At 29.9% G+C, this 26759-nt stretch overlaps 5 protein-coding genes across 10 annotated transcripts; 1 reads left to right on the top strand and 4 right to left on the bottom strand.

Annotated features, from left to right (window-relative positions):
- Positions 1 to 88: 88 nt before the first annotated feature.
- On the bottom strand, positions 89 to 1838 carry LOC118075041 (leucine-rich repeat-containing protein 59). Its single transcript, XM_035096638.1, has 4 exons — positions 1554 to 1838; positions 1412 to 1471; positions 1178 to 1300; positions 89 to 1096 (listed from the first exon to the last, which is right to left on the bottom strand). The coding sequence occupies exons 1-4, from the start codon at positions 1644 to 1646 to the stop codon at positions 401 to 403; spliced, it is 972 nt and encodes a 323-aa protein (XP_034952529.1). The 5' UTR covers positions 1647 to 1838; the 3' UTR covers positions 89 to 400.
- Positions 1839 to 2935: 1097 nt separating this feature from the next.
- Positions 2936 to 3717, top strand: LOC118075044 (thioredoxin, mitochondrial). Its single transcript, XM_035096640.1, has one exon. The coding sequence runs from the start codon at positions 3075 to 3077 to the stop codon at positions 3492 to 3494; it is 420 nt and encodes a 139-aa protein (XP_034952531.1). The 5' UTR covers positions 2936 to 3074; the 3' UTR covers positions 3495 to 3717.
- A 727-nt stretch (positions 3718 to 4444) lies between these two features.
- Positions 4445 to 13814, bottom strand: pcx (pecanex). 3 transcript variants are annotated; one of them, XM_035096612.1, is made up of 11 exons: positions 13404 to 13814; positions 13037 to 13283; positions 12686 to 12955; positions 12266 to 12615; positions 12046 to 12189; positions 11724 to 11971; positions 11381 to 11640; positions 10059 to 10991; positions 6539 to 9959; positions 6351 to 6463; positions 4445 to 6260 (listed from the first exon to the last, which is right to left on the bottom strand). In XM_035096612.1, exons 1-11 carry the CDS (start codon positions 13554 to 13556, stop codon positions 5704 to 5706), a joined length of 6696 nt encoding a protein of 2231 aa, XP_034952503.1. In that variant the 5' UTR covers positions 13557 to 13814; the 3' UTR covers positions 4445 to 5703. The 3 variants fall into 3 exon arrangements, with proteins under 3 accessions (XP_034952503.1, XP_034952504.1, XP_034952502.1); XM_035096613.1 differs by having other exon boundaries at positions 6539 to 9956; XM_035096611.1 differs by having other exon boundaries at positions 6539 to 10991.
- A 3821-nt stretch (positions 13815 to 17635) lies between these two features.
- On the bottom strand, positions 17636 to 21943 carry LOC118075037 (forkhead box protein N3-like). 4 transcript variants are annotated; one of them, XM_035096632.1, is made up of 7 exons: positions 20243 to 20896; positions 19930 to 20148; positions 19265 to 19774; positions 18755 to 19191; positions 18374 to 18677; positions 18191 to 18299; positions 17636 to 18114 (listed from the first exon to the last, which is right to left on the bottom strand). In XM_035096632.1, exons 3-7 carry the CDS (start codon positions 19710 to 19712, stop codon positions 17781 to 17783), a joined length of 1632 nt encoding a protein of 543 aa, XP_034952523.1. In that variant the 5' UTR covers positions 19713 to 19774; positions 19930 to 20148; positions 20243 to 20896; the 3' UTR covers positions 17636 to 17780. The 4 variants fall into 4 exon arrangements, with proteins under 4 accessions (XP_034952523.1, XP_034952521.1, XP_034952525.1 ...); XM_035096630.1 differs by lacking the exons at positions 19930 to 20148; positions 20243 to 20896 and adding an exon at positions 21844 to 21943; XM_035096634.1 differs by lacking the exons at positions 19930 to 20148; positions 20243 to 20896 and adding an exon at positions 21844 to 21943 and having other exon boundaries at positions 17636 to 18111.
- Positions 21944 to 22257: 314 nt separating this feature from the next.
- Positions 22258 to 26316, bottom strand: LOC118075034 (zinc finger FYVE domain-containing protein 1-like). The gene is made up of 5 exons (XM_035096627.1): positions 24716 to 26316; positions 24075 to 24447; positions 23753 to 24014; positions 23137 to 23584; positions 22258 to 23057 (listed from the first exon to the last, which is right to left on the bottom strand). The coding sequence occupies exons 1-5, from the start codon at positions 25491 to 25493 to the stop codon at positions 22834 to 22836; spliced, it is 2085 nt and encodes a 694-aa protein (XP_034952518.1). The 5' UTR covers positions 25494 to 26316; the 3' UTR covers positions 22258 to 22833.
- Positions 26317 to 26759: the final 443 nt, after the last annotated feature.

Raw genomic sequence — 26759 nt, 5'->3', positions numbered from 1 at the left:
TTTATTGTATATATGTTATGATTTTAATATATTTATATTTATATGATAGAATGTAATAAAATTTTTAATAAATTTCGAACTAATATTATTATTACACATTATTTAAAATATTTCTTTGAGCCACTTGGTGGCGATTTTCATCTTTCATTAGAAAGAACAAAAATTCTCCTGGACTATCATTCCACTTGTTTATTCTATTGTTTACGTGAATAGGTGAAAATAATTAAATTTTCATAAAATTACATCAAAGTCAATAAAATAATTTTTAGCTTATCTACGAATGTCAATTGATTATTTTCGAAGTCAAAAATTTTTCGAATAAAATTTCAATAGCTGATTGTATATCAGCATTTCCAGGAATATTCAATTAATTTTATTATTGTAACTGTGAAAAAGTTATCTATTTAAAGTTGCTGATAATTTTTTCATAATAGTCTATAGTTAATATTTTTAAATTGTCAAATATTATTAGTATCTGTTCTAAAATTTCATTGAACTTCTTTATACCTATTTCCTGATAATGTTTCGCAGGTAAATTTGTTTGAGTTTGTAAGTAAGACATCAAATCATTTGAAAGCGACTGATCATACTTAGGCAATAATATTAATGCTAATGGTATGAACAATATTGCAATTAAAATTGATAAAATTGTTGAATAAAAAATTTTACCAAGTAGACTACATATTTTTCTATTATTTGAGTGTTCCGAATTTTTAAGATAGTTTTTTACCTCATTTTTTTTTTCATCAGAAGCCCCTACAGTTGCTAATTTTTCGGCAATTAATGCCTCGGATACTTTATCCGTACTTTTTGCACTATCTCCTTTATCAAGATTTTTCTTTTTTTTCTTTTTACTTTCTTTTTTTACTGCTCCTTCGTTTGTATTATTTACGGTAGTTCGTTTTAATTTTTCATCTTCAATTGACTGTTTTATACGTATTAAGTACGATACAATATTACGAGCACAAGCTTTACACTCATTGCTATTACTACAAGGTCCAGCAACACTTGCTACAGCTGATGTTAGAGGATTATCCTTGAGATCTAACCATTTAAGATTTTTTAATTCAGCCATACTTAATGGGAGCCTACTAATCTATAAACAAAATAATAAAATATAAAATAGATTATTTATATTGAATCAAATTTTATAATTTCATTGTATACATAAATATACCTGATTACTATAAAGATCTAAATGTCTCAATTGACGCATTTCTCCAATATTTTCTGGTATTTCAGTTAACATATTTTTACTGAGAACGAGCTTTACAATATGACTTAGAGTGATGATTGAATTCTAAAACATTTATTGAGTAAACGATTATTTATTACTTTCAATTAATTACATTATTTATATTTAAAGAAAATATAAACAAAAATAAGCTGTCATCGATGATTTTGAACTTACCGGTAATGAAACTAATTGATTGTTTGACAAATCCAACTGAGATGCTTTTTTAATTGGTGCCTAAAATTTACAGTAAAATAATTATTAATATTATTTAAGGATCATATAATAATTTATAAAACGTATTTTCAGTAAATATTACAATTTCTTTAATTGGAACTTCACGCAAATCACAAAAACTTAAATCCAAAATATCATCTTCCAGTTTATCCTTTACTTTAATTTTTACAGTCATCTTGGTAAGTAGCTTTCAATTTATATTAAAATATAATTTTATTAAAATAGAAAATTGACGCAAAAAAAGGTTGTTCTAAATGTTTTATCAAAATTTTGAATCCAACTTATCGTACACGTTGGCAAATGGGCTTTTAATTACAGTAAAAGTTACGTGTACCAGAGAGAAGACTTCTCTCTAAATGTACTTTTGAAAAAGATAATGTACATTACTACGTGTTATGTATGTATAACAATTTTTAACATGTACATACACACATATAGTATCTGTCACAAAATTGGAGTAAACAAAACTATCGTCATATGTAAGCCGACTGCAGTGCTAGTGTCGAAAGTAGTTGTACCATAGGAAAATGATAAACATTCCTTTCTTGTTAGTTGAATACACCAAGACTGTTGTCATCCAATAATAATAATAATAATTCCCTGGTCAGAGGGACGTGAGACGTTTATCTTTTCTCCCATAAAGGGTTTATTTTATCTTTTTGGATAAGTGAAAAATTTTTTTTACTAAAGCAGAAATAAAATATTCTAAGTTCTTTATTTAATTTTATTTTCGTAATATTAATTATCAGAAAAGTGAACGAACAATTTTGTTTGTTGAGCATATTTAATCGTTAATTATGAATTCATAAAACAACCATTTTTTGATTAATATAATTTTGAATAAATTTTATAAATATATATTTATTCATGACGAAACAAAATTTCCTAATCTCCAAATTTTTACTCTCATGAGATTAATAATTGATAGAAACTTTTACTAAAGTCCGAACTTTAGATATTGTGGAAAGGTATTATAACAAATTATTAATGAAAATGTCAAATCTATTTTTATAAATATTTTATTCGTAATAAAAACGAGTGATTATGTAAACTCATGTAAAGCTTACTGAATGTTTGAGGTGATGACAACTCTTATACTTGGAATTGGAGTTGGTCTCTTTGTTATCCTGGTTTTATGGTTATCAGCAGCTTTAATTTTGACATTGTCGCTTAGAATCAATAGAAGAATTGGTATTGTTGCTGTGTTAGTTGCTGCCATAATCACTATAATATTAATAAGTGTACCAAGAAGCTCTGAATTTCCAACTCCTTATCAAGAAAAGGTAAGAATATATTGAGAAATTAAATATTTTTATCAATATAATTTTAATATTTTTTGTTATTATTCCAGCCGTACGATCAGCTCTTTATCTGGAGAGTCATACTTCTTATTATCCTAGCTGGTTCTTCACTCATTGCTGTATTTGGATATGTCAAGTACGAGTTAATAGAAACTCAAATACCTCGAAAGATTGTCAATTGGGTCCATTAGTTCCTAAACTAATCATTTTTAAGTAATATATTATTTTATTGTAAAAAGTTTTCAGGCCTATTGTTGGCTTGCCATTTAGAAATTATTGTATTTAACAAACATTTAGCTAAAATGTTGTATAACTTTCGTAATATTTTTAAATTATCTGCACGAAATATTTCGCTAATAAGTAGATATAACAAAAAATTTGAAATAACAGACAATAATGAATTTATAACTAAAGTAATGAATAGCAAATTGCCAGTAATAGTGAATTTTCATGCGGAATGGTGTGATCCTTGTAAAATTTTAACGCCAAAGCTTGAAGAGCTCATTGGACCTATGTCCGATCTCAATCTTGCTATAATAGATGTTGAAAGAAACCCTGAACTAGTACATACCTTTGAAGTTAAAGCTGTACCTGCTGTTATTGCAGTTTCCAATGGGTTAGTGGTCGATAAATTTATTGGGTTAGTCGATGCCACGATGATAGATAATTTAATAAAAAAATTGACTAATACGATATCTGATACAACAGATCAGAGTTCTTAAAAGTTGCCTCAATGACTTAGTAACAATGATTTTTATATGAATGTAAATTTCTTAAGTTATTGTACTATCATGAAGATTGACTGAGTGTTTTTTTTTATTACTTATGCCAATATATATTGAGACTAAAATTTTAATTTTCACTCGAATATTTCTTGTTATTTCATTTAATGTAAAACCTCTCTCAGACGCTATGATTAGAGTTTTCTGTATATTTATATTTGTAAAATAAAATATAAAAGAATGAAACAAAATTATTAATTTTTTAGTACAATTAATTATCTACAATTACAAAAGAATATTTAAAACAATGTTTGATTTTTCTCAGAACTAGAAAAAATGTTCATTTGAATAAGGATTGTAATGAATTAATAATCGATAGAAATTCATTAAATAAAAGTTATTAATATCAAAATTCAGCATTAGCTAATTGAATAAATAATTAAATTGAGAATTTTTAATGGAAATAAAGTCAACTGCTTTGATAAATATTATATTCCATTTCAGATCGAAAACCGTTATCTTTGTTAGTTGGAAAAAAAAGATAAATATTATTATATTTCTGACTGCCAAAATTCTTGTAGTTGAATAAAAATATTAATTCATTCGAACAAAAAAAGGGGCCGCATCATATTATTAATTCGTTGTTATTGATCAATTATTATTCAACAATATAATGCATAGTTACAAACTAATCCTGTTTTATATTGTACTAAAATTTATTTTATTATTAAATAATATTACAATATTATTACATATTTGGTTAATCTACTCTCTGATTTACACCTGTACACTTTTGACTATATTTTTAAAATCTTCATGTATTCGTAAGCGTTCAAGTATCGTAACAGAATATTTCATTTCTTAAAAGTTATTTTGTAGTATCCAATAAAAACTGTTATCGATGTACTGTTAAAAAGCTCTCGTAACAAATAAGTAACAGATTGCACAAATTTTTAATAGTTAAGTCTTTTTATTTATGTCACATTCACTATAAGTATTTTTATTCATTTTGTATTATTTAGAAACATACATAATCATACAGGAGAGAATAGGCCGACCGAGTAACCATGATTGTTTGGCCACTTGACTGTGTCTCCCTGTTAATTAAAAAAATGCAGCAACAATTTGTCTCAGAATACCTTAAAACTGGCTTTTAAAGTGTTCTTGCCAGTAATTTAAAGACTAGCTAAGTTTTTTTGTTTTTATCATCAGTCAGGTGTTATTTAAAACACCATGATAAGGCAATATTGTGATTCACTGATTATATATATAAATAAACGGATAATCATTGCCGTAAATAACGAACAAACGGCCCTTACAATTATCTATATAATAATCAGTGGATATGTAAATTAAAAATTAAGTAAACAGAAAAATAACAATGCAATTGAACTATTGTCAAAGTGATATAAAAAAGCCAACAAAAATATTTTTAATAAATGGATTATTTAGATTTGATTCGGCCCCATAAAAACACAATGATGATTGTAATTTGTAATCATTAATAAAAATTCAATTGGTATTTGATTACTATAATAATGATAATGATTTTAACTTATAATGAAATTAATGTATAAGCGTCTGGTATGATAGATATGTCCTTCTTTCGTTAGAAGGTTTTGTCAATTATTTCTTGAGCGATTGCTCCCATCAACATATATAATTTAGATACTATATTAACCTCTTTAATTGTTTACATAAGTATTTGGCTATTTACAGCTTATTTTTAATGCATAGTCCTTTTTAAAAAAAATGTAACAAAATGTAGAAAAACACGAATAACGTTATTTACAAATTGATAATCGCGTTCGATTTTAATTCTTTTTTTTCAATCAATAATTCCTATGATCGTCATATTTTCATATTTTCTTAAGAAAAATATTTTTTTTTCTTTTCTTCGCCTTAAACATAATGACGATGATAGAAAAATTTCAATTATTTACAAAGACGTTTTTATATCGTTTAGTAACAATCTCAATATGAAATTCCATTCATTTCTAATAACATAAATATTATAATACACAATATAGTACAATATGTTTGGTATAACATCGAGAACAGCTTTCGATGTGCTGTAATCTCGTAAAACGCTTGAGACGTTGCACTTTAACAACGTTTTTCACGAATAATCATCACAAAACTTTCTGTACATGACCTCATCAAAGGTAAAAAGAATATTAGATAAACAATACACTCTTTAAAAATGATTCTAAACTTCCGCACCTAAGTCTCTTACACCTTGCTCTGCTATCGGGACATATTTATCATCAATTTTTACAAGAAGTATAACTTTATCGACATGAGAACGACGATTAGGATCACGATGATTAGGGAACCATCGATGTACAACACAGCCTTCCATTCCTCTTTCAGGCACCCAATGTTGCCAACCAGTTCTACCACCTTGTTGTCTCATCTTCTCATCGGGCCAAATAACATCAATACGTCTTCCAAGATTAATGGCATCATAAACTTGATTTGGATCCATTATTCTTACACGCTGAGATATTTCTTCTTTATCTACTTTTCCAGAAAAACTTGTTTCACATTTAGATTCTGTTTTGATGTCATTATTACTCAGTAACCCAGCAAGACTTGCTAATGTTGAACTTGTTGGTTTACCAACTGACGCCAAAGAACCTCTATTACCTCCTAAAGAGCCAGTATTAGCTCTTCCTAATGACCCACGACCTGCTGATCCTCCAATTTGACATCCAGAATCCATAGATTGAGACCCAGAGGTGTTATGACCTGATTGGCTGTATCCTGCATAATTAATTAAATTTTAAAAATAATGACATAAACTTGGAAAATAATGTCGATCTTATAAAAAAAAGCCCTGTTTTTAATATTTACCTGAATGAATATTGTAAGTAGTCATAGCATAAACTCCATCATTACCAAAACCCCCATCATCTTGAGATCCAGTTCCTCCTGAAGAGCATCCCTGACCACATCGTCTTCTAACTCTGCAAGAAGAAAAATATTTATACTCAGTGAAGATAGAATTAAAAATAAAATATAAATATAATAAAAATTCTCACTTTCTCCACAACTTAAGAACATTATCTTTGATGGTATTTAAACTAAGTGGTCCTCCAATAATAGAACACAGTTGTTCATTACTTTCAGCATAACTAGTAGTAAGAGGTGAAACATAAATTGGGTATCCAATAGGTTGATCACAAGAACTATTAATAATATTTCTTAAGGCTTGTTTTGCATTTTGTATTGATCCTCTTTCCGCATTGCGATTTCTTAAGTAGATTAACTCTTGTTGTTGTCCAGCCCATAGTCCGCGGACACATTCTCGATTCATTTTTATTACACGAAAGCTTAAAAAACGTTTGTTTAACATAATTATTTTATAATCATTAACACCTTCATCTACAACATGTCTCAAAGCTAATAAACTTGTTGCTCCATTTAAAATGGCATTTCTCCACAAAGGATCTGCTTCATGACTAATCACAAGATGTCGATCATGATTATCAATAGCTTCAAATAAAGCGGAAACATCTTCATATTGTTCTGGGCTCATAAAATGATCCTGATGAAGTTTTAGCGCCATTCTTACTCCTTTTGCAACAACACTGCGAAGTAAATCTACATCATGTAACACCCATTCATCACGCACTGATGTAATTCTAAAGTCTCCTTTAAATAGAGCATGTAATCCATAAAGAAAAAATTCCACACTTGAAACTGTGGTATGAGACGCGGCTCCAAGGACTCGTCTCCCTAAAAGACTCAATGCAAGACATAAAGACACAAGAGGAGAGTCACGAGTTCTTTCAAGAGTTTTATCAACTTTCACAGCACAAAATTGAATCCAATCAAGGTATACATTGCAAAAACTACTTCTTGATATACCACTGGCACGAAAATCAAAATCTTCATCGACGTTCATATTAAAGACGGGATCTAAATCAACAAAGTTTTTCTCAAGTGTTGGCTTTAGAGCATCAGTAATGTCTGTATTGTCTAACCATTGTTTTAATTTCGGTGATTTAATTACATAAAAAACTATACTTTTTACATAATAAGTGAGAAGAACTTTACGAAAATCAAAAACCTGTAACATAGATCCAGCAGAATTGTCGGATATCGAATATCCTTCAAGAACATATTTAGCACTGGCTACTTCCCAAGCTAACCATCGTTGTCCAAAGGCTGCATTCATACTTAAGACATTGGAGAAATGACCCATTTCACAGCAACAACAATTATCGTTTTCTTCAATGTTTTCTGTAATTGCTTCTACTTCTCTTTGTTGACAATATGTTCCTTTGAACTCTAGACCACGTAATTGAAAAGTTACTAATCCGTTAGCAAGTTGAACAACGTGAACAAGACAATTAAGATAGTCTGAAGCTAGAAGAAAACAGTCTCCTTGTTCTACGTTACCCCATCGTCCAAGAGCTAAATCTCCATAAAGACTGTGCTGAAGAGATCGAGTTAATTGTTCGTAAAAAATTGAATTTAGATTATTATCATCAGCTCCAAGATTTCGTTCTAAATGTGATGACATTCTTGTGTTTGAATTATCAACTCTACGAGTTTTGTAGTCACGCTCCCAAAATTTAATTGGTCTCACGTATGAGCAAATGAATATCGCACTTCCAAGCAATGGGTTAAGTGGAGTACTGAGAATTGCTGAGATCGTAGCTTGAAGAAAAAGCATTGCTGAATGAGGAACTGAAAATGGTTGTGCAAATGCATGAAATGCACTTCCCCATGTTACTTGCCATGGAGCTATATACGTTACTATGAAACGAATTTTTAACAAAAGTTCATAGACTTTTGCAAAAATAATTCCAGCTATAAAATAATCAACGAGAAACGTTTCACTTAAATTTTTATAGTCAATTCTAAAAAATAGTACTGAAAACACTAACACTAAATAACGAGATGATGGATCTGCATAAGCAGATCGTAATGATTTTAGTCCACAAATAACAATTATTAATGCACCGACACTTTCACCGAATTTTTCAACGATTTTCGATGAACACTCAGTTAGAGCGCCGAGGAAGACAAGTGGGTAAAGTATGTTCCTTTCTATAAAACATAAACAAACATAAACTTTTTCATACCACATAATTTTTACAGGCTCACGAACTTCGAATTGAGCATGTTCATGACTCCTTAACACTGGTCTTGCTAGACATAACCACGGAAGTTGTTTTCTTAGTTGCGGCACAATATAATGCAATAGAAATCCTAAACAGCTGACGATTCCCCATAATACAGGATTTAATTCTGGTTGAAGAGTCGTGAAAACTGTCGAACAATGAATAGTAAATGATAGAACACCAATAACAATACAAACTATTAAATCATTTTTTAATCTAGCTTTGACAGTTGATCTCAATTTTTGTGGTAGTGGATCCACTAATTCTGCATCAGAAATTTGTTCTCCAATTTTTATTTTAACATCTTTTTTTCGTCCGGATGGTTTTACTTTAGTATCTTTGTAGATCGTTGTTGATGTATCTTGTCTTGATGTATTCTCGATAACTTTTGCCTCCATTTCTTCAAGGTACATTTCTGGTGGCCACAAATTTGTCTTTACAATGTCCCAAATAACTGAAGGATCTGATGAGGATCTACTCAAGTGATAAGAAATAGATACAAGTAATCCAGCGAATATAGAAAAAAGTATGTGTTGGGAAGATTTTGGTTCTGTTAAAGCTCCGTAAGCAAAACCGTAGAGAATTGCTACAGTTATAACACTTCTCGATAAACTATAAATCGATGAAACTAATGATGTTGTTGCTGTTCCTCCAAATATATGAATATCCAAGTGTTCACAGATATACATAAGAAACGTATTAATCTGGGGAAAAAGTCCAAGAGAAAAAATAATGGGAAACATTAGTAAAAATATTAACAACACATTTCTCACTTGACTTATTGTGTCATAGTCAGCCACTCGTAGACCGTAGACTCGAAAATCTGAATTCTTAAAGTTGTGCAAAGATTCATTGAGAATAAGGATGATACTTGAGACGATAATGAAATAAACTGGTCGAGAAAAGACAATAATTCGGTTGAATCCATGTGTTGGTGATGCTGCATCAGGTTGAACTGATTTTAATAGTGAGTACTGACATCCAGCCGTAACAAAACAGAAGAGAAAAGCAAAAATATCACGATAAAATCCTTGTTGCAGTAATAAGAGGCCCAGACCAGCTACTGCTACTGCTAAAAATGTTGATATTATCGTCTCTATGATAGTTAAATTTCTATCTAACAGAGCAAGTAATGAAAGCCGATCAAATCGAACTTTTATATGAGGAAGCTTTCCAATTTTCCATTTGTAATAATGTCTCGTAGGTTTAGATTTAGAATCATTTGAGCCATCCAATCCGTCGATGAATCTGTTCCATGATAAACTGTTGTTCATATCGGATTCTTGGTGATTCGGTAGTGGCAGAACCGACATTTGGTTCTGATTCTCTGCTGGTTGAGAATTAACATTAATATTTTCAAGTAAATGATGAATTCGACAGTTACGAGTAGTTCTCATTCGAAAGAAAAAATCTCTTTCAAAAAGCATACCTGGATCAAATACATTGGAGGTTCTAATGTTGGTTGAAACCATATTTGCTGGTAAAGAATTTTGAGTTTTTGTTTGATTATTTGCAGCAGGACTAGATAATACTGGAGGAGTATCAATGATTAATGTTAACCCCGCAGAATTCAAAGAGAGACTGCTGTAACTATTGCTAAGAGAATCGCCCAAACAATGTGGATCGAGAAGACCATTTTGACTGCGTTGATGTAGTAATAAGGAATTCAAGAATTTATCATTTGAACTAGGTAGAATTGATGCTGTTGTTGCTACTCCTGAACTCTTTTCATCAAATGTGTAGGTAAGCCATCTTCCATTATCATCACGAAAGTAATGAATTGCACCTTCACTTGTATCATTATGATTTGTAGCTAGATGATAGTCTCCATTTGATATCAATCCTTCAAGTGCTGTTAAAACTTCTAAATTTTCATCACGTCTAGTTCTTCTACATACTCGTTGACGTTTTAATTTTCTTGGTGGATGATTTCCCTTTGAAATATTAGGTGCAGTAAGCCTGACAGTTCCAGTAGAATTAGGAACAATTGATCCACTAGTTCGAGCATCAGATTTTAACAAAATAGGGAGTGAAGGAGGTGCTTGATTAGCAAGAAGTGTACTTAATTCGTTGTTTGAGCTAGTTTGTTCAAATTGGTTACATTCATTTAATTGTTTTCTATCACGATCTCTACGAGATTCCAGTGTTTTTCGTGATTTACTTGTAGTAGCTTCAGACAAACAGTTGACATTGTTTAATACATCTGTACATGCTTTTGGACGGTTTTGCTTTGGAATTGCACCTTGATGACGTTTGTTGTCTGTTGCATTCGAACTTGGGAGAAGAGTTTTTCTTATTTCATTATCAATACTTAATGTTGTTGTACTTGAAGACTCGGAATCCGGCTCTTTTGAGTGATAATCTGTAAAAAAATATACGAAAATTATTCAAGTGTTCGATTATACATAATTTTTTTTTCTATTCTTATATTCCAGTTGATCCTAATTTAATTAGGACTTGCTACCAAATTGGACCGGGACTCGCTATTGTCAAAAATAACTTACAATCAGTACTAGTCGTTTGTAGACTCTCTGACGTATCCGTATCATCAGAACAAGCGAATGTCCAAAAAACTGGCAGCATGAATCGATAAAATATGGTACATAGATTTTACTAAACTAACGATTAGCTATTCAGTTCCCGCGGTCACGGGACTTTTGATATTACTTTTCTTTGTCATCATAAAAAAAATTAATTTCGGATTTTTCACTGTCCATAATTATTTTAAATTAAAGATTACTGTTTACTTACTTTTGTTTGTCCAAGATTCAGCAGGACAATCTCCATTTTCAAACAACCAATCAATTCCAACAATACTACCAGTATTTAATGGATCGTCAGCTTTTTTACCATTTTCTGGTGCTTCTTTTCGTCTTTCATTATCAGAAAGTTCATGGCTACTGGCACTTGCATTGCTAAATCGTCTTTTGAATGTTGACATTCCTTCCTCTAAAAGTGCTTCTCGAGAATTAGCTGAATCATTGTCTATGGCTACTACATCCCCATTGAATCTACACCAAATGAAAGAGTGAATTACTGTTGGAAGATTATTGCTAAAATTACTTTATTTATTTATTTATGATGATTACTTTACCTAGAAAATCTATTATCAAAACCTCCAGCACTTAAACTTCGATCACGATTAGAACAGGTACTAGAGTCGCCTACAGTTTTTCTTGTTAACAAGGGATTATATGAATCACGATGACAATATCCACCTGCACTTTCATTAGCAAATTGCTCGTCACTTTGTTCAGCTATTGGATGAACTATCTCAGATCCATAGCTTAGATAAGGTAATAATATTAGTTGATTACGCTTTAATGTATTTTGTGGTAAAATCTAGAAAATAATAAAATATATGCTACCAATGACTTATATAAATATTTAATATATTAGTTAATTATAGTATCCACCTTTTTTGTATTGATCGTTTCTAAACTTTGCGGATGAAGTGGTAAATTATTGTCATCTGAAGATCCAGTATTTTTACCAGCTGCACCGATCGTCTCTAAACTTTGAGGATGCACCAATTGTTGATGGAGTTTTTTGGCAATAACCTAGAAAATATTTATTATAAATAAATATTTTTTGATTAATATGATAAAAGAAAACATTTAATATCAAGTTCTTCACTTCTAATGATTGAGGATGTGATGGCATTTTAATTTTATCCAAATCTTTTTTCTTTGAGATAGTTTCTAAACTTTGCGGATGATCTGTATTCAGATGAGTTTCCATTGGTGTAGAATTGGAAGCGAGTCTCCGAACACTTTGATTGGATTTCCAATATGGAAAATCCTCACCATGCTGTTCTAGTTCTAAAGAACTTGTTTGTTTAATACGACTTTCAGAGCCTGTCTTTCCTAATGTTCCTTGATTTGCATGACGACTCTGAGAATCTTCTGATGCATGTCTACAAAGTTTTCGTGCTCCAGGACGATCTTTTATTTTAAGTCTACAAGTTTGATGTGTTAATCGCCAATCTACAATTAAGTACATATGAATGTTATATTTATTATTTTTATCGTGATTAATGCTTATTTATTGTACTACCGTCAATTTTAATTTTCAGTCTTGGTTCATGCTCTTGAGCTGTAGCTAATTCAGCTTCATGTACGTTTATAGCTGTTGCTGTTTGTTTATTTAATTGCTGTGCTTCTTCAGAACTTTCGGAACTATTTTTTCGATGAATTTCAACTTTTAAATCTATCGTTGAACTCAGTTTATCACGATTATATTCTGAAGTTATGCTATCAGCATCTGCACTTGGTTCGATGTATGAATTTCTTGAGGAACATTCTACGGGTGGTGTATCAGTTTTTCCTAAAAAAGTAAACAGATAAACATATGAATAAGAAGCACTATTAAACTGTATAAAGAATTGTTGAATAATTATTTGTTTACCATTTAATACTTGTAATTCAATGCCAAGATCTGCTTGATCTAAACACCGCTCATGACATTTACTACGAGACGCACGTTTCTTCTCGCTTTCTGATTTCTTTTGACTTACACATGGGCCTGGTTCTTCCAAATATTCGCTGGTATCGTAAACACAATGAAGCGCATGATTCACACATTTTATTGTGCCAAATAGCGTCACTATAGATGCGCAGTATGCCAACCAAACGTAAAACGTTGGAGGAAAGAACTATAAGAAAAAATCAAAAAATTAATTTCAGAGTAGAAACAGTAATTTTCTAGGTCGATTAATTATCAAGAGAATGTTAATTACTAAAGAGAGAATGGCATATTAATGAGAATGACTTACCAGATAAATTGTGAAGGGCAAACATAGTAAAAAGAGCCACACATATAAATGAAATGTATTGGAAAATATATCGAGATGTGGATCGTAAAACCAGCCTCCTGTCAAGCTCGCCCAAACGCCTTGTCTCAATACTTCCAGCGATTGCGAACCCATGCCAGTGACCGTAGTACTCCTTCACCATCTTCCCATTACTCGTTGATTCTCTTTAACTTCTTTTTTTTCTTATCGTCTTCGTGGTTCTAATACTTTAGCTCGGTTTAACTACTCACAATTTCTTTCTCTTAAGATGATAAACAGACGATGATCTGAGAGGTAGTGCATCTTGTTATCTCTGACTGATAATCAATGGATCTCTTGCGCACACACACGACTCATCTATGGCCATACGACATTCTCACTTTACCTATAAAATATTTCTCACGGCCATAGAACATTTGACATTATGTTGCATATTGTATATTTCTCAGCTTCACTAGTGCTTTTCCCATACCTTCGGAGTTATTACCGACTGTGGAGAAATTATTTCACTTAAATCAAGTTTCTCATCTCCAATTTTTTTGAGTCTAGACTCTATTTAAAAAAAATCTAATTTTAGATAATAAAATTTAATTTTTTTTCTATCCTGAAAGTTACGAAAAAAGTTCATTTTTGGCGACAACATGGTAAAAATTAATATGTTGGCTATGTGAACAAAACAGAACATCTTCATCTGATGACAAAGCATAATAATAAAATTACACTTAGAAATTGTATTTTCCAAGTAGACTTTTTTAAATACAGCTTAGGCTTAAAAAATTTGCGATTGGAACTATTCAAGAAGAAATTCCTCTACAGTCAGTCATTGCTCAGAAGGTATGAGAAAGACATTGGCGAATTAATGCGAAATTTTTCGCACGTGGTGCTAATGTATGACTTTCAATTTTTTTATTAGGAAGGGAAAGATGAATGCAGGCGCCAGAATACGAATTTTGAATGAAAACTTATCGCTACACTAATAAATGTGTATAAAAAGAATTATTAAAAAATAATCATACATAAAATATGTATAATTTTAACAATCATAACATTAATCAAATAAATTTTCGTTAATAATAAATAAATAGGAAGATAATTATAAAAATGAGTTATTAATGATAATAATAATAATAACAAATTTATGAATAATTCAAGTATAGTTTAGATAAAGTTTCATCTGTAATTACAGGCTAAAATTATTACACTCAAATGTATATAAGCAAGGCCAAAAACTTAACAAACATTTTACATTGTGATTTGTTTTTTTAAATGAATAACATAATTTGTATATTGATAGTAATTATAAGAATAATAATAAAGTACGCCAACAAAATTAGGATTTTCACAATGTACATATATATTATATACATATAATATATATGTATTTATAAATTATATATAACACGTATACACTATAAATATTTAGTAATAAAAATTAATTAACTGATATTATTATTTCGTTCCGAAAATTTTCATTATTTTTGTATTGATTTGGCACAATGTCATGCAACTGAAACAAATGAAACACGATGTGGCATTTTGATTGTCCGTGGCTAGGTGTATCACTTAGTTTATCATTCTCTTTCACATTTTCTTATATACATTTTTCTTCATATATAAGTATTCTTTTCGCATTTTTTTCACATCTCTTGAATCTTGATCGCATGTTAAAGTTTTCAATTTACAACGCGTATGAATTGCTCATAAAGTATCTAGACTGGGCCGACTAGAGTATTTCATTCGATATCAGGTATATTGCTTATTAGTTTGTGGTTTAGTATTTGCATTTATGTATTATGTTATTTTTATTAATAATTGATGTTTTGTGTTATCTCCTTTTTGTTTTATCAATGTTGACTGCTGACAATTTACTTATAAGTTTTACTACTGCTGCCTATATTTGAATATTTCTTTTTATAATAAATAGCTTACCATACGCGTTTGAGATACGAATGGTAAAACTTTCTACTCAAATAGTTTAGAATAAGCTACATGGAAGAATAGATCATCAGTTGCAGCGAATATAAAAAAATTAAAATAAATTAATGAATTGTCAATTTTTATGCGTCATTGTAACAGTCATGTCTTGGAAAATATATTTTTACCTGTGAATACATAATTCGCTGTATCACTGAGATCTACTCTTTTTTTTAATTAGTTTTATTATTAATTGATAATAAATCGCTTAATTTATTGATTAATTTATAAATAAATCCCCATGATGATAATCAAACAAAAGTTTTACAATAGCAAAAGAAAAAACAGTTAAAGAATGCTTCGTCAATAAAACTTTAAAAAAATGTATCATAATGATATTTATAATAAAAACTAATATTATGTTATAGCTAATAATAATATTAATAATAATAGTGATAAAAATCAACAATTTATCTATTTTGGTTTATATCCAATTTAAATAAAATACCTGAATAAATTTTAATATCAATAAAAATAAAATTATGCTTGTAAATTAATATGTAATTTTAAAAAATAAATAACAGAATCTGTTAGAATCTGTGATGTGTTTGATATTTAACTTGGTGCAATTATTCAATCATTTTTAATAAAACTTAAACAATATCATCTTTCTTTCTTGTTTTAATTTAATTAACTGTACATCAGCGAACTAGTTAGGAAGAGCTTTTTCATATCACACGGGCAAAGCCCTGTAAAAATATACCATTTTTTTCTTGCTATCGCACTTATTCTCTCTCTTTCTCTCTCTCTCGCTCTCGCTCTCTTCTACTTTCTTTCTCTCTTTTCACTCTTTTGCTTCATCATTTTTCTGTACAGTATATATAGAATTACGATGCGTGAAGTACGTCGCTAAAAATTTCTGGCTACACTCTTCTCTTCTACCGGCTTCTATCTTAATTTTTTTCCTCTTTTTCTTTTCTTCATTGTATTTAGATAATATTTCTCTTTGATTTGTTTATTTTTTTTCGTGTTATGTTACAATCACTATGAATAAGTTTGAAACATAAAAGGTAAGTGACAAATGTGCCGGAACGAATTCAGAAACCGGCAATGAGAGGAGCGAGAGCTCACTGAGATGAAAACTACTTTTATTACAAAGTGCAACGCAGCTCACAATTATTTTCAAAAGCTATACTAAACGAATAGAGTAGAAAAAGGCAAAAAATTATCGATTATTCATTGCATTTGTTTTTGTATGTATTCATTTTCATATTTGATGATAATTTCAATTTTTTTTCTTTTATATTCACTTTTTCTTAATTATTATTTGAATCTATATTAACTGTATTACTTAACTGTATTTATTATGTACAAATAAAATACAGTTAATGAATTTTATATTTATCTATGTTATTTTACTTTAGTTAGATTTCTTTATTATTATCATCGTTAAATATATTAATTTCATCTCTCTATTCGAATCAATTGTGTTTATATATAATATATCTATCTATACATATCTACAGAAGAAAACTAATATAGAACTCTATTTCCATTAATTAAACTCTCTATTAATTAATATGTATAATTTCTTCTTAACATTACTAAAAATTTTGTAGTTCTGCGTACTATTTACGAATTAACTCTCTTTCAGTTCAACTTTTGATCGGTTCACGGTCACTTTTTTTATTCACTAATTAAGAATTGATAATTGTTATTAATCTTTTATTATTATTGCTTGTAATTCAGTACGATCGTTTCCATTTCCATTTTCGTGTCTTTTTATAAAAAAGATTCGATTACTATGATTCAAATAATAATCCGCTCTTTGTATAGAAGATCAAGCTTTTTTAACATTTTGTTTTTTTTTTAAATTATATTTTTTATCTAAAATTTTTTGAGTAACGGTTTGTACTTTAAACTACTCACATTTAAAAAATAATTTAATAAAGCCAATATAGTACAAGACATTTACCGCACGCAAAAAAATTATTTCAAAGTTGTTACTATCTATATACAAATATAATTTATCTACAATTTGACAAAATTATTTTATTTTTACTTTGAATATTAATTATTGTACGGCAAACGTCTTCAAATTTCAATATAAATAATTAAGTTATTGTCTAGTATTTATACAAAATTTAGCTTATTATATTTGATTCATACAATAATTGAATCTTTTGTTTTAAAGATGTTCAAAAATATTTTTTTTTAACAATGATTCTCATCACTAATCTCCTTTTTTAAATAAAATATCACTTTTATTTACTTTGTTTCTAATTTTTCCGTTGTTATAGTTGCTTTTATAGTTTATTTTCGTTTTTTTTCACTTGTTTTTTTTTTTTTTTTGAAAATATAACTTTGGCCACTTTTTTATGTTGGTTTATGGCTGATTATTAATTACTGCAATTAATTATAAAAAGGACAGACGAACATTCGTTATTAACCCCTAATTTGTTTGAGATACCTGTTACTCTCGCTCCATTCTCGCCAACGTTTACGTCGTTTATCAGGCAGACTTGCGTAATCGCTTGGGGTAGTACGTCGCTTAGATTTTGATTGGGTTCCTTGCACAGTTGGTAATTTTGGCAAGTGATTTATTGTAGATAACTCATTGATATTTGGTTTAATATCCTCGGTGTAATGTGTACAAGACGTGCTATTGTGACTAAGAGCAACGTCTGCAAGGTTGAGCAAAGCATCAGCCCCTTCAGCTATTTTACGTCGTTCGTCTGCATCTGTACTGGTATCATCAGGAGTTAAGCTTGATGATCTACTGTAAATAAGTTTATTAAAATTTCATAATTATTATTTAAAGATTATATTCATTATTTTATTATTAAAAATCATACCCTTCAGTTTTTATTGATGTTATACAACTATATGTATGATCCTCACTAGAACTCCGTGTTATTACTGGGACCAATTTTTCTTGTTCTATGTTACATTTTCGTTTTCGATCTAAAGTTAAATAATAATTGTTTAGTAATAATTAAGTGATTGACATGGTACATGAAATATTTAATTTGATATACCTTTGTTATGATTAAGAATAATAGGTCCGTGTTTAAAGGAAAGCATAGCGGCTGCAGCAGCGTCAACATCACTATCAAACTCTTGTTCGGGACTTTCAGTTATGTTACTTGAAGCAAGTCTTTTAGATAAATAAGGAAATAAAACAGGATCAGGAAGTCGCGTATTGGTATTTTTCTTAGGTATTTTTTCAGGAGAAGAAAGATTTTGACCAGTAGGAGGAGGAAAAGGTGCTCGCGATAACGCTTGCATAAGATTTGGACGATATTGATCATCTACCATCCAAAGAGAACCTTTTCCCAAATTCTGAAAATGATAATGTTAATAAATATTTGATTAAATTTCATAAATATAATCAAAGTAAAGTGAAGTTGTTTAATTACCGGAGCTTTTTCAACTTTTCTAAAACACTTGTTTAAGCTAAGATTATGCCTGACGGAATTTTTCCAACCGGTTGGTGCATTCCTAAAGTAAGGAAAGTGATCCAAAATCCAAGCGTAGACTTCCTTCACTGGTAGAGCTTTCATTGGACTATCCTCAATGGCCATGAAGATCAAACAGGAAAATGAGTACGGAGGTTTGGTATTTCTATGCAAATGAGGATCGTAAGGTATATGCGTAGGATGTTTGTTACGATTTGAAACTGGTAGATTATTGTTGTTCAATGATATCTTCACTTGATTACTTTGTTGTGTTGTAATGTATGCAATTTTTCCCGAGTCCTGAAAGAATCCACTAGATTTTTCATAATTTTTACCGGGACTTTGATAACCTTGACATGTTTTCCCTGATACCACGGATCCAATTTTTCCATTACTCTCTGAAAAATAATATGAAATATAAACAATAGGAATATTATTAGCAATGTAATTACAAAATTTCTATAAATTTACCTGAAAAATAGTTATCATCTAAACTGGAAATAGAATTGGTGTTCTCAGATAGTTCTGTACTATCATCACAAATATTATTATTATTATTATTGTTGTTATTATTAATTATATTTTCTTCTTTAATGCTTTTGGTAGGACTAGAAATTTCAAGTCCTTTAAGGAGATTTTGTTGATGTAACCATGCAAGGTTAGTAAGGTCATCATCAGATTGATTTTGTTTCGTTGTTATTGTACTCGCGAATTCACTTGGACTTTTGGCAACCGGTGGACTGTTGACTGCATCTGGGACAGCGACGTCGATCGCGCCAGTATTGGTCTTGTCAGAAAACGTGCTAGCGTTATCTGCTTCTTTAAGCGTTAGTACGGTGTCATCGATACTGTAGGCACGTGTAACGGTTAAACCACACGCAGTTTCTACACCCGATGCATCGGGCCTGTCTGGTGCCATTATTATGATGCAATTTTGGATATTTCTTTGATAATTACTCTCTTAGTTAAAATTTTCAATCACTGAAAGTAAAAATTACACATCAATTAATTATTGATTAAACTAAAAATAGTAAAGTGATAAAATTAAAAATAAAATCCACATGATATTTTTAAAAAGAAAAAAAAAACAATTGTAATGGGAATGATGAAGAAAATGGAAAGAAGGAAGTTGCCACCTCAGATTTCATCGGCACGCGTTTCTCCTCTTTTTCTTCACACAAACGTCTAATTTCAGTTAAGTTCTTGTCTAAATATAAGCCACGATGCGTCCATGAGAAAAAAATCGTCGTTGTAGCCGCGTCGTCAGAAATAGCAATAGTAAGACACTGTGTAACGATGCGAGAACTACTGTTGATTTCTTCTATCTGTTCCATCGTTTTTCTCCCTTGCGTTCTCTAGGAAAAGCCGTATGCGTGTCAAAGTGTTGTCATGGAAACCGTACTTATCACTATCTAGTATTCTATAAAATTGTGTCTCCGAAGGTCTTACCCTAAATTTTACCCCTGTAGTAGGTACGAAAGTTCTCAACTTCTCACCGAAAAATTAGTTATCAAGTTGTAATTAGTCTCTTCTTCAATTATTCATGAACAGTAGGGAATTTGTCATTTTACACAATTCTTTTTGAACTGATGTCGACTTAAATTGGCGCAATTATTATCTCCACTCGTGTAAGGAAAAAATGCATCGCCGTTGAAGAAGACACCAATCAAAAGAGAGCGTCATCGATAGCTACGCTCGCCACGGCGGCCATAAAAGCTAGTAAGATGCTGTTGCCAAGCAACCATCAATTGGCTCCGTGGTGCCTTAGCAACACCCCCAACTCAGACTCTTTCAAAGTGCTATTACTTGATTGTTTTATCAATGTCTTAGCAACAGATAACAACGTTTTTAATGATTTTACATAAATCTTATGAGTAGTTATGGTATGATAATTATTGAAATAAAAAATTGCCTAATTATTCACATGTCGACGTAGTAACTTATGAACGATAGTCTCAAACCCGGCGCACCAATTGCGTCATTTGTTTATCATCTAATGAGGCGACAAAATGGTGGATAAAAATTTAGAACAGTTGTAATGCTGTGATATAAATTCTTACTAATAATTATAATGATAGGAACAAATTTTCAAGATTAAAATATTTTTATATTCTTTTTTCAGTGAATTCTAAAGAGTTAGGTTATGCTTTATTTTTTTATGAAAAAACTAGATCATTTTATTAAAAAAAAGATGGCGTCGTAATTTTTTAAGTACTTTAAATTACAAAAATGATTTACAAAATAACCACGATAATGTTATATTAATTAGTGTAAAGAATTAGTTAGTGGACGATGCACAGCACTTGTAGGAAAAGATACTAGTCACGTGATTGAATGTTTATTAAACACACTTGAAGTCTAGAATGATAAACCAGATTTTTGTGAATATTTTTAAATAATTTTGAATCGAACTAGAATAATTAAAAAATTTGAAATTAGATGTTTTAGTATACCATAAATTTTATATTGTTAATAAATTTTTATAGGCTTAAAAACATTTTTAATAAACGAGACTGCGTTACTTGTTGAATTCAAATATGGAGTTGATAATGATTACGAAACTCGAGCAACCATGAAAATGGCTACGACGGCATCACTTGCACACGGCTACGAGGACGCGAACCGCATGTTAAAGAATTAAAATATCTATATTAAATGACAATTTTTTGTTAATTTATATCACGACATTCTAGAATTTCAATTTTCTTTTACAGTCGAATTGAATACGACTCCTAACCATATTTACTTAATTTTCTTGGCCCACTTTATCACGTCACAAGTAATAGTTTTACTTCTGTCTATGATTTATTAGTAGATCATGGGATGGAGTATTGAAAAAAAAATTTATTAATGGAAAAAAATATCTGGAGAGATAGAAGAAAAGCGATAAAAGCCCAAGTGGGCCATGGAGCACATGAACTAGAGTTATGTGTTTCCACGTTTATTTCTGTTGATATTTAAATTTTTGTTAATTATTATAATTATTTGAAAAACACGAGCACGTCACATCACCTATTTTTTTTAGTAACTTTTAACAACAATACACTTACATGTTCACGACGACAGAAGATGTCCTTAACAAATTTTACAGTGAAGAGCATTGCAGGCACACACTACACAACACCCAGCTGATCGGTACTCCATGTTGCGACGTCATAGAAATTTAGTAACGTCACAATAGTCTGCGTTTACAAAGTGTACAGTGTCGTCCATTATATTACGCATGCGTTGATAATCTAGTGTAGCAAAAGCGCGAAATATTTTAATTTGAACTTATTAACAAATCGGAAAATGTCATTGAAATATAAAATTATTTAGCAATATCTTATCAAAGATTTTGAATAATAAGTTTTATGAAAAAACCACTCAAAAAAATTCAAGGCTATTTTGTAAGGAAAGGAGTATTGTAATAAAAAACAATTAATTATATTATACTTTTATTGAAATTTATAAATCAAAGCGCAACAAATAAAATATATAGAGAACGGAATGTAACTTGAATTTATTTTTATTTTGTTTATGCCTATGTTTGTGTTTATTTAATGAAATTACATTCAGTTTTATTGAAAATGCGCATTCGATAGTTAATTCACAGCCGAGTGTTTTCTTGATCGTATTTATTTATAAAAGAATAAAGAGTCTTTACTGTAGTAAGGAGATTATTACGTCAATTTATTATTCCCTTATTATTAATAATTATAGAATATAGAATATATATATACTGCATATTGAGTTATTTTTAACAAAAAACCAATAGAAACATTCGAAAAGGGTTTTTTTATTGTTCCTAGGTGATTTTATATAAAAATAAATCCTGATTATGGCACTGCCCATTTTTTCAATTAATTTTAGTTTTGAGCTAATGAAACTCTGTTTCCAAAAAAAAAAAAATTTTTTTACAATCAATTATTCTAATTACGATATTTCTATAAAATTCTTATTTTCACAAAAACGATGAAAATTGACTTATACTTTTTAGAAACATTCTTTTCCTTAATTTGAATAAGTTAATAATAGAACTGTAGATTAATTAATTTTATTTAATCAAGTTTCACGCAGGAATCACAAACACGAACGGAGTTCTCCCAACCTCGTTTTGGTACCGGTTTTCGATGCTCTGAGCATCCCTGACAAACTCCACGTCCGCAATTTCTACAATGATGAAAAGGCAAAGTATCTGAAAATTTTTTTTTGCAAACACAACAATTAATTAGTTCTGAATCAGGTACCCAATATGATGGTCTGACAGAATCCTTGATTAAAGCTGCAAAATAAAAATCGCTAATAAGTAAATAACGTTTTTTTTTTTTAAATAACAACTGATAATTTAAAAAAAGTCTTACATTTAGAATATGTTAGAACAGTTCCAACAGCACTTAACGTTGAAACAACCTGCTCACTAACTTTTCGAACGCTAACATCTTCAGAAGGATTTATCATTACTTCATTAGAATTAGGATCTTTATCATAACAATCATCACAGACTCTAACCGGAGTAAACCAATTTCTAGAAGGTACAGGTTTAGTATTTGAAGAGCATTTAGCACAGAAGCCTTCTCCACAGGCACGGCAGTGGTGTTTTGTATCACTAATATCAAATAATTTCTTGCATTGATGACAATGCTTAATTTCATTATTGGGACGCCAATAAGTGGGCGCTACTTGATCAGCTACCCAAGCAGTTATAGCCTTTGTCGGTTGGATAGATACATTTGCTACAGCTTCTGTTATATAGGACACTCCGTCAATGATTTTCTGTGCAGCGTTTTGGTTCGATAGCCCGGTATTCGGCTAAAAAACATATTATTTAACGTTATGAATATTTCACAAGTAGTTGAATGTTCAATAAAATTTTCGTATTAATTTCTTAAGTTTATTAAATGTAGATTCAGAATTAATGGATAAAAAAATTTTTATCGGAAATGGAAAATAATAAATAAATTGATAACGTATATTTACAATATTCCAAACATGAGTAATCTCTGTTCGAACAGCAGCATCTTCAGGACTCTTATTTCCATACCAATACTGTCGACTTCTATAAATTTCTCCACATCTTGGACACTCGATGACATATCCAGACCATGCATATTTAGCAAGTCCGTACCAACTGTTATCATTTTGAGGTAATGTTCGGCTTGAAACAATCGTTTCACTACCATTTGCATGGCATTTTTTGCAAATATAAACGAGATTTTCATACTGATGTTGATATCGGCATCTATTAAATTAAAAATAATGATAAATTTCTAATTTAAATATTTACATGAAATTTATTTACCTGGAATCAGTATGATGAGGAATACCTTCCCGCAGATGACCCATGCTATTTCGACATCTACTGTCACAACTTCTACACTTGACAGGACAAGTAAAATACTGATCGGAAAATAAAACATTAGAATCGCTTTCTATTTCACCAGAAAATTTGTCATTTAGAGTTTTAAGTGTATCATAAACGTGATGAGGTTTTCTAGCGGATCTAACAGTTGTATTATCCAATTCATTTTGAATGGCAATACGAAGAGGAATGTAATTGGTCGGTGGGCTTGAAGTTTGGACTCCTACATATTTTATCGAGCTGAATGCATCAATTTCTAGCCTCATTTGGGTAAAACGATTTCGTAGAATGTCTTCAGCACTTTCTGATGTGTCTAAAATTAAGATTTATGTAATGTATTAATGATTGTTTCATAAAATTTTTTAACTAGATTGGTTTTTACAATTTTTGAATTAAAAAAAATGTATAATTAGCCAAATTAAAAACATAATTAAATATAAACTATTATTGAATTTAAGTTTAATTATAAAAGATAAACATTTACATTGGTTTGTTAATATCTCACTGTTCAAATTAAGTTGTAAAAAACATCTGGTTATCATTGACACATAAATGAAAAAAAATCGAATAAAAATGATTACTGTTTATTAATGGCCGAGTATGTCGAGTCTCGTGGAACACAATAACACTGGGACCAAGTGTACAAGAAGTACTTGATGCACCCTCTCTCCTGCTGAGCGCTTGCAATGCATTTTGAAAATGCAGACTATAAGCTCGGGAAGCTGCACCAAGGAATGTAAATAAGTCTTTGTGAAGTCTTTCAGATCGGGTGCGATAAATGACAATGTCAGAAACCGCCAAGACCTTCAAAAGTAACCTAGTTCGTTCATTTTCATGAATCGTGACTCCAAGTAATCCTTCAGTATCCAAACAGATGATTCCAAGTCTTGGATCAAAAGATGCCCATACTCCTAGAGTACAAGAGCTTTGTTCACTTGAAGTTTTAAATACTTCTCGTCCATTGAAAAAAGTCTGGTTTAATGTATGACTTTTTCCATCTCCAGTATTTCCGAAAATGGAAACAACTTTGACCTTCAAGTTTTTATCATTACATCCCAATTTTTCAATAAACTGTTCAACATTAGTAACTTTTAAATATTCCTGACCATCAATTAATAAAAAACTATGAGATACTTCAGTAGAAATAGTAGAATTTTGCTTTATAGTTTCATTTAAAGAAGATATTCCATTAATGGATAAGTTTCCATAGTTTGATGGAGGCCCAAAAGGTGAACTGTACATATCTTTATTACTTGTTGTTAAACTATCGAGACTTTGCATAATAGCAGGGCTGTTTGGATCTGATTTATATCCTTTCCAAAGGGATGAATCACGGGAATATTGCTCTAAGGTGCTCATTTTCAGTTATTTATTTGAAAAGTTGGAAGATAATTTTTATATTAATTTTTCTTTGTCTTTACTAGTAAATCCTTAATGATTTGATAGAATCAGCAACAATAAATAACCATGAACACTTAATTATTTTATTTTACTTTAAAGAGTCAAATTTTAGCTAAAATTCATATTTACATCAATGCAAGTTTTTGTTATGATTTTCGTCAACAAAATGACGTATTTCATCAGAACATTAAAGGTATTTTATTCTGGCAGTGGATCAGTAACAATACATTGCACTGTGGAATTTCAAGATAATTTTGCGCTAATATAGTGAATTTATTATTATTAAGTAATACTTGTATCACTTGTTGTATGTATTATCTCTGTGAAACTGACCTAAACACCTCTAAATACACAGTTACACACTTTTATTGCGACATTACTTTAAAAATCAACTGCGCACAAAACTGGACTGTCACAGAGCTTTATTAAAGGAATAAAACTTAGGTGGCGCCAGGGAGAAAAATGTTTGTAAACTGTATTTTTTTTTTTTGGATTTCACAGATTCAATGTAAATAACTAATGAGATAAAATAATTAAAAATTAACTGATTCTTTCACACATACTCTATATTAATCATTGGCTTCAAATTTGTATAATTAATTGAAGGTAATTGTGATATTTCAAGGTGCTTCAAAAAACGATTCCCAATTGTAGATAACTGCGGTTATAATAATTTTAAATGAGTCATTTGATGAAAAATACACTTTTGTAATGAGAGATTACATGAACTGCAACAGTGGAGATCTCTTTCTATTACTTATGTATTGGGCTTATATCACGAGAATTTTATCCTTCATGACCATCATAGGACTTTCAAACACATGATCTATTCCATTTTTACTGTGGTATGCTATGTAACTTGTATTTCTATTTTAAGATTTTAGTTTTAGACTCTGATCATTTATTTTTACTTGATAGTATTTTAATATCTCATTAAGAAAACATTTTTTATTAATATCTATAAAAACTTACATATTTTATTTGTATTTTCTTGAAAATTAAAAATATATTTTAAATATATAAAAAAAATAAATATTTATAATTTATTCGATGAAATAAAAAGTCAATGATTTTATCAATTTTTTCCAAATATTTTATTCTTTCGATATTTCTTGTTCTAAATTACATCAATACCTTAATTAATTACTTGCATTTCACAAATCTTGGTACAGAAGAATGCAAATGAACTAAGAGGAAAATAATAATATTTAATAAATATTAATA

Source organism: Chelonus insularis, unplaced genomic scaffold (genome assembly GCF_013357705.1).
Source record: "Chelonus insularis isolate UGA/USDA-ARS -01 unplaced genomic scaffold, ASM1335770v1 contig_144_pilon, whole genome shotgun sequence".
Lineage (NCBI taxonomy): Eukaryota > Metazoa > Arthropoda > Insecta > Hymenoptera > Braconidae > Chelonus > Chelonus insularis.
This window is presented reverse-complemented; position numbering and strand designations above follow the sequence as displayed.

Coding starts and splice junctions, on each gene's coding strand:
- LOC118075041 (XM_035096638.1), bottom strand. CDS start 1,646: ATGACTGTAAAAATTAAAGTAAAGGATAAACTGGAAGATGATATTTTG. Junction 1,472..1,553: donor AAGTTCCAATTAAAGAAATT/GTAATATTTACT, acceptor TGTAAATTTTAG/GCACCAATTAAAAAAGCATC. Junction 1,301..1,411: donor ATCAATTAGTTTCATTACCG/GTAAGTTCAAAA, acceptor TAAATGTTTTAG/AATTCAATCATCACTCTAAG.
- LOC118075044 (XM_035096640.1), top strand. CDS start 3,075: ATGTTGTATAACTTTCGTAATATTTTTAAATTATCTGCACGAAATATT.
- pcx (XM_035096611.1), bottom strand. CDS start 13,556: ATGGGTTCGCAATCGCTGGAAGTATTGAGACAAGGCGTTTGGGCGAGC. Junction 12,616..12,685: donor ACTGAAAATTAAAATTGACG/GTAGTACAATAA, acceptor ACTTAATTGTAG/ATTGGCGATTAACACATCAA. Junction 12,190..12,265: donor CACATCCTCAATCATTAGAA/GTGAAGAACTTG, acceptor AATATTTTCTAG/GTTATTGCCAAAAAACTCCA.
- LOC118075037 (XM_035096630.1), bottom strand. CDS start 19,712: ATGGCACCAGACAGGCCCGATGCATCGGGTGTAGAAACTGCGTGTGGT. Junction 18,678..18,754: donor GAAAAGTTGAAAAAGCTCCG/GTAATTAAACAA, acceptor TATCATTTTCAG/AATTTGGGAAAAGGTTCTCT. Junction 18,115..18,190: donor ACATCAATAAAAACTGAAGG/GTATGATTTTTA, acceptor ACTTATTTACAG/TAGATCATCAAGCTTAACTC.
- LOC118075034 (XM_035096627.1), bottom strand. CDS start 25,493: ATGAGCACCTTAGAGCAATATTCCCGTGATTCATCCCTTTGGAAAGGA. Junction 24,448..24,715: donor TACTCGGCCATTAATAAACA/GTAATCATTTTT, acceptor TCTTAATTTTAG/ACACATCAGAAAGTGCTGAA. Junction 23,585..23,752: donor TTACTCATGTTTGGAATATT/GTAAATATACGT, acceptor TATGTTTTTTAG/CCGAATACCGGGCTATCGAA.